This window comes from Terrapene carolina, unplaced genomic scaffold (genome assembly GCF_002925995.2).
Source record: "Terrapene carolina triunguis isolate 2854851 unplaced genomic scaffold, T_m_triunguis-2.0 Scaffold18, whole genome shotgun sequence".
Lineage (NCBI taxonomy): Eukaryota > Metazoa > Chordata > Testudines > Emydidae > Terrapene > Terrapene triunguis.
In genome coordinates, this window is record NW_020664369.1 from 9265657 (window position 1) to 9273059 (window position 7403).

General features: G+C 39.7%; 1 protein-coding gene across 1 annotated transcript in view; it reads right to left on the reverse strand.

Moving 5' to 3' along the window:
- Nucleotides 1–7403, reverse strand: part of LOC112113274 (protein diaphanous homolog 3-like) — a 470784-nt gene that overhangs the window by 272227 nt on the left and 191154 nt on the right. Inside the window, exon 15 of the mRNA XM_026652145.1 lies at nt 773–868. Within this exon, the coding sequence (XP_026507930.1) occupies nt 773–868 (96 nt within the window). The remainder of the gene's footprint in view (nt 1–772; nt 869–7403) is intronic.

Here is a 7403-nt window from a genome sequence, read left to right on the forward strand (position 1 = left end):
GCAAAAAGATGGGCCCTATATCATTTATTTGCACCACAGAATCAAATAAATTAGAAAAATCAAACTTGGCTTCTTGCCACTGACAATTTGTTCTTTACCATTTATTTTCTAATATTTTATCTAGTGCAGCTTAGATATTTTAAGTGACATGTCTTCCACTTTACAAAGCTATTCCTGAGTAATCTCCTGAGACTATTTCCTTGGTATTCAGTCTAAGCTTCCTTTCTAAAAATTTAGTCCCATTAGTCCTAATTATAAGCTTTACACAAATATAACATGGGGATACAGATGTACCACACACACTCTTCCCCTACGTTGTGACACCTGCAATTAACTGTATTAATGCTAGATCCCCCTCCCTTGATATAACCAAAAGAAGGAAACTGGCAGGACATACTTCATCGGGGGCCTGGACTTTGCATTACTCTCCCATCCCCTTACCTGGAATAGTCTGAATTTGTTGACTATTGAGACAGACTGCAGGGAGAGCTAACCGAAAGACATTTTTGGTTTTATAATTTTAAATAACTGATGGTGCCCAAAGCTTGAGTATGGATGATTTTTATTATTCTAAATAAACACACATTTAAAATGTATTAATTGAAATTAGCTTGAATTTTAGACTAATTATTAAAAAATCATCACTTGAATAAAATATCAGAACAAGACACCCAGACAAGTTCTACACAAATAATTTTAAAAGCAATAGACAGTTTCACAAAAATCAACTATGGCAATTGCTTTGGTTGTCAACAAAATAGCTTCTGCTTACAGAGGTTCTGTGCAATCTTCGGGTCTAAGACTTTTAGTTCTTTGATTCGTTTCTTAATAGATTTCTTCTCTTCAAAATCTTCCCCCTCCTGTTTTACTGTCAAAGTAAAGAAAACAAACATTTATTCACAGTATCAAACGTAGGGAACAAAATTCCTTAGGGGAAAAAGCTCTCCAAGTCAGACTGTAGACAAATCACTATGAGAAAGAAGGTGCAACGGGGGAATGAACTACCAGTTATATTGTGTTTTGTAATTATTACTCTTGTGTTTTCTTCAGTGGGACCGAGGAAGACAGCAGCCTTTTCAACATATTAGCTTTTTTTACAAAAAGGTATTTTTTTCAAAAATACAGAACCTAGAATTTTATAAAACAATGTCAAGTGTTAGTTGACCCCAAGATTTCAGATCATGCAACATGAATATGATTGTGGTCAGCTTGGTCATATGGTGCACCGGAAAAGAATGAACTTGAAAGTCAATTTTCAAACAAAAGTTTTAACAAGTCTAAACATACTGAACATATAAAATGTTAAAAACTGCAATTCAACACTAAGGACATAAGACATTTTACAAAATTATACAAATACATCAATGGGGAACAAAATGTGAGTGCTACTGTGAACAGAGTATTCTAGTGTCAGACTCACTATAGCCAAAGTAAAAGTATCAACTGATTTAATTTAAAAATATTTAAAAATCAGGTTGGGATATGGTTGATATGTTTTAATTATTTCCCTTTCCTCCTTCAAAAACAGGCATCTCAGATTAAGTCAATCACTTCTTGTCCTACCTTGAGTGGACATGAAGAACAATTGATCACAGCACAGGTGCCGGCTTCCTCTGAGCCCCAGGGTGATCAACCCCACGCTCTGCCCCAGGCCCCGCCTGACTCCTTCCCTCAAGCCCTCACCTTCCCTCTTCCTGCCCCCACTTCTCCCCCACCCTACCTCTTCCCGCCCTTCCAGTCCCTCCTGCAAGAGCACCCCATCCCCACTCCTCGCCTACCCCTTCCAGCGCCTCCTGCATGCCACAAACAGCTGTTCGTGGCGGGCAGGAGGTGCTATGGAGGGAGGGGGAAGAGTTGATCGGAGGGGGACAATGGCGGACAATGGCGGACAGGAAACATTGGGGAAAGGGAGAGAAGTGGGTGCTAAGCACCAACTATTTTTTTTCTGTGGGTGCTTGTAGCGAGGTGGTCACCCGCTCCTGCCCTGAAGGGCTTGAAATCAGCCCTGGGAGAGGGCTGCGGTTGGGGAAAGCAGCCTGACTCAGCTGATTGGGGAAATAGTCACAGCTGGGGCCATGCCCCAATCAGGGCGCAGCTGGCCCTTATAAGAGGGCAGTGGGCCAAGAGCTAAGACAGAGTCTCTCTCTAGCTTGCTGAGGAAGAAGGGCCTGGCTACTGGGGAGCTGAACAGAGTACCTAAAGTGAAGCAGAGCTGGGGGAAGGCTAGAGGAGCTGGGGGAACTCCAGCCTGGAAACCCCCCATGCTGCAGGCCTTGTTAAAGGCCAGAAAGGGTACTGGGGTTGCAGAGGGGCAGTCCAAGGGTAGGCAGAGACAGCAGGTCCAAACCCCCCTTACTGGTGATGAGTGGCATTTACATTGCAGTCTGCCCCAGTGAACCGGGGCTAGACCGAGACTGGCAGTAGCCATAGTCTGAGGCGAGGTGGGGATAGAGGATGGGGGTTCACTGGGGAGGGGAGACCCAGATCTGTGGGGGTACTGCCAGGGGGCAGCACCCCAGCCTGAAAGGGGCACCGGGGTCCAGGAGGGACTCAGGCACAGCGGCAAGCGGGACACTGGCCTGCAGAGGGCGCTTCGGAGGCTGGAAACACTAATTCGCTGGACGACCAGCAGGAGGCGCCTCAGGGGTGAGTCCCACCCCGTGACAGTGCTCCAGCCCAAAGTGTTGGCGCCTATGGATCATAGTCCTCTTTATGACGGCCCTTAACATATTGAAAGACTTATTAGATTGCACTTCACCTAGTCTTCTTTTCTCAAGTCTAAACATGCCCAGTGTTTTAACCTTTGTTCACATAATAGGTTTTCTAAAGCTATCATTATTTTTGTTCCTCTCCTCTAGATTCTCTCCAATTTGTTCACATCTTTCTTAACGTGTCGTGCCCAAAACCGAACATGACGCTCATACTGAGGCCTCACCACTGCTGCGAAAGGGGGACAATAATGCTTCATATACCACACTCCTGCTAATAAACCCCAAAATATTAGCCTTTTTTTAACAGCATCGCATTGTTGCCTAGTCAGTTATTCTCCATTTTGTTTTTGCAGATTTAACTTTTGAGTCTTGAGTAAAATACTTCACATATATTTTCACTGAATTTCATAGTGTTGATTTCAAACCAATTCTCCAATTTATCGAGGTCCTTTTAGAATTCTAATCCCATCCTCCAATGTCCTTGCAACCCCACCTACCTTGGTGTCATCCACAATTTTTTATAAGCACAATCTTCACTCTTATTATTCAAAATATTATTGAAAATATTTAATAGTATCAGACCCAGGAAAGACCTCTGCGGGACCCCACTATCATCCTCCCAGTTTGAAAGTGAATCATTGATAACTCCTCTTTTGCAGACTATGTATTTTCAGGACTAACAATTAAAAGTGAATAAAAATTGACATCAATCCTTCAAAAATGAATTTCCAACTGTATCCCATCTGAAATATTTCTGAGAGTTTAACTATATGGGAAGCTTAAAGTATTTGTATTATTGTATTAAAAATAATTTGAAACAAAAAAAAACATGTCTGATGCTGGGTACTAAGTTTCTTAAAGAACTCACATTTTAATTAATTCTATTTCAAATTAATAAACCAGTTTCATTGTTAATTCTTAGAAAATTACTTCATACACAAAAAAGAGAATGTGCTGTACTTTGAAGGGGATATGTTGTATTCTTCATATACAATAAAATAATTGAATCTCTGCTTTAACGAGGAAACTCAATTCAGCCTTAACCATGGATCCACGAACAGCTCTTTCACAATAATAAAATTAACACCACAAATAATTAAAATGTAGAACATGATGTTTGCCATTTATCACTTTCCTCACCAAAGTTGCAAGTTACGATGACATCTCAAAAAGTAGTTGTCAGTGGAGACTCATCATCAAATGGGGATGGGCTTTAATGAGGTTCCACAGAGACTGGTTCTAAGCACAACACTATTGAATGTTTTATCAATCAGTACAAATAATGGTTAATACATTTTTTAGAAGACACAAAAATAAATGATAATGAAGATAGGGCAACAGTACATGGCGATCTGAATCACTTGGTGAGCTGGGCCCATTCAAACAATGTATTTTAAGGCAGACAGATGCAAGGTCACATCGAGGAACAAAGAATGCAGGCCATACCTACCTATAGAAGGGGAGCCGGTATACGGGAAAAGTAGTGACTTTAAAAACAATTTAGGGGTCCATAGCATACAGACAGCTGAAGATGAGCTCCCAGCACAATACTATGGGGGAAAGGGATAATACAATGCTAATATAAACAGGTGATTAGAGAGTAGAAGTAGGGGAGGTGATTTTACTTCTGTATATGGCCATAGTGAGTCTGACACTAGAATACTTCATACAGTTCTGTTGACTATATTTTTTAAGGGATGTTGAAAAACTGAAGGTGCAGAAAAGAGTCACAAAAATGATTCAAGTGCTGGGAGAAAAAACCTGCCTTACAGTGATATACTCAAAGAGCTCAGCGTGTTTAGTTTATAAAAAGAAGATCAAGGGGTGATCTTAATAAACTTCTCCCTGGGTATAAGCACTTGCATGGGGAGAAAATACTAGATATTAAAGGGTTCTTTATTCTAGTAGAGAAAGGCATAAACAAGATCCTGTGGCTAGAAACAGAACTAACACAAATTCAAATTAGAAATAAGGTGCGCATTTTTAGCAAAGAGGCTGATCTATCACAAGAACAAACTACTATAGGAGTGATGAATTTTCCATCTCTAGTAGTCTTTCAAAACAAGACTGGATGCCTTTCTAGATGGTTTGCTTCAGCAAAACAAGCTATTGGGTTCAATACAGGAGTAAATGGTTGAAATGTAATGGCCTGTAATATACAAGCAAGAAGTCCGATTATATGATTTCCCTTCTGGCCTCAAAATCTATGAATCTATGAGTTCCATTCTCCTTCCCCCCCCCCCCATTTTTTCTGTCTAGATTGTAAGCTCTTTATTTGTGTATTTGTATGTCACCTAGCAAAATGGGTCCATAATCCTAGGTGGAGCTTCTGTGCACTGCCATAATAGAAGTAATAAATAATTAAAAAACACCGTTTAATGGCAGTGGCATAAAAAGTCACACTAATAATTGTGGGCATTTCTCTTCAAAAATTTGGTAAAAAAGAATCAGATAGCCTTATCAGATTCAGTTTCCTTACTACCGGAAAGAACGTCCCAGTTCTTTTTTTAAATCCTCAGAAGGTAGAAAAGCTTTTCCATCACTATAACAATAAAATACATATTGGTTTTGCTTTTTTCACAAAACCTTATTTTCACAAATAAAAGTAACTTCCAAACTGACTTAGACTCCTAACTCATTTAGGCACTTTTGAAAATTTTACCCAGTAGAAGGAAACCCTAAAGAAATAAATTCAGCCCTAACCAACCAATTATTTCTTCTGAAAAAATCACGATTTATTATTAATGCAATAGCACTTCATACATCTTTCCTGATCAGGAAAAGATGTAAAAACAATTACCACTGTTTAATCAGGAATTATCCCTTTCCTCTACTGCAATAAAGTATTATATTTTGCAACCAAATGACTGTCTTCCAAGAGTCACAACAGAGATCCCAGTTCTTTGGCCTGATTTTAATCAGTCTATTACCTTAGGGTATGTCTACACTACCCGCCGGATCAGCGGGCGGGGATCAATCCAGCAGGGGTCGATTTATCGCATCTAGTCTACATAAATCGATCCCCAAGTGCTCTCCCGTTGACTGCTGTACTCCACCGCCGCAAGTTGAAGTTGTGTAACTTAGATCGACTCCCCCCCCCCCAGTGTAGACCAGGCCTTAGACACAACATGTACACTGTCATGTGCATTAAACAATTAATAGAACAGCTGAGAATGCCACATTTCAGGTAGCATTTATGATTGGGTAGGTACACTTCTGAACCGTCATGCATTACAGACATGGCACTGGAATGAAAATAGCAGAATGGTACATGACTATTTTAGAAAAATGAGCCAATAGGACACTGGCTTGTCAGTCTATGTGCAGCCTCCTTTATTTCCCCCCCCTTTTTTTTATTAGTTCAATCACTTTATTTTGAGCAGTCTTTATTACATAGTCAGTCTCTTGAATTGGATTGTTTGGGTAAACAGCTCTAATAGAGGAATAACAAATGTGTTTGTGTTTCCTGCCTCCATCTGCTGGTAAAAAACTACATTTACCACAGGTGTAGAATGATCCAACAAAGACCAGCAGAAAGTCAGCAGTCAAAAAAACATTTATTTATTTTTAATAATAAGTCTGTAAGTCAAAAATAAAGACTGGAAATAATCTAGCCAATGCCCTATGGAATTTCATACAAAAAAAACTTACATGCATGAATTTATAGCAATATACAATATGACATATCCTTGGGGGGGGGATATTTACTTTAATACAAAGTAAACAAAAATCGTCTAAAAGCAAAAATGAATCTCTCTCTCTCTATATATAAATATAAACTACTGTGAACTTACAGGATAATTCTTCATGGGAATTCCGCTCACATCCTTTTTTAATGCCAGCAGAAGGAAGCAAAGGATACATATTACTTTTATTTCACAATGAAAAACTTTGTATGATGCTGTGTATACGAAAGGTGATCATTTATATCACTGTTGTTACCACTGTTACACAATTTCCATAAATCTTATGCAAAGTATATCATGTAAGATGTCAGTGGAAAAGTTATAATTTGATGAATATGATTATCCTGTTCATATGCATGTATCATCTTTGTATCTGAAGTTAGGAATATTGGCTATGTACTGTACCTTAAACCTGCATTGTATTCCTGGGAAACACCCACCAGATAGAATTTACATCAGGGCTAGACAGCTATGTATTGTTGGCCCATCAAGGACACACAGATCTCAAAATGGGTCATTGAAGAAACTCATCCCACCCTGCTAGCTCTTCCTGAAGATGCTTCAGACAGTAAAGAACCAATGGCCACCTTCCTCTGTGATTTGGCAAAACATCTAAGGGCATGTGATATGCTCATGTGACCCTTGATTCCATCTTGGGCAAGTAATTTTCCATGCACTTGAAACCTCTCCATGTTGCCTCATACCTGCTATAATTCTCTGGACTGTGTATTTACAACAAAAAGGAGCATCTTGAATTATGGACTGAGGAACTTCCAATCTTTTGAAAGTTACCAGAGAGACTTTACAAGACAGCAGTCTATTCCAACACTAATACAAACCTGATAAGGATCAACGGGGTAGCCGTGTTAGTCTGGATCTGTAAAAGCAGCAGAGAGTCCTGTGGCACCTTATAGACTAACAGACGTATTGGAGCATGAGCTTTCGTGGGTGAATACCGTTCTGCATCCGACGAAGTGGGTATTCACCCACGAAAGCTCATGCTCCA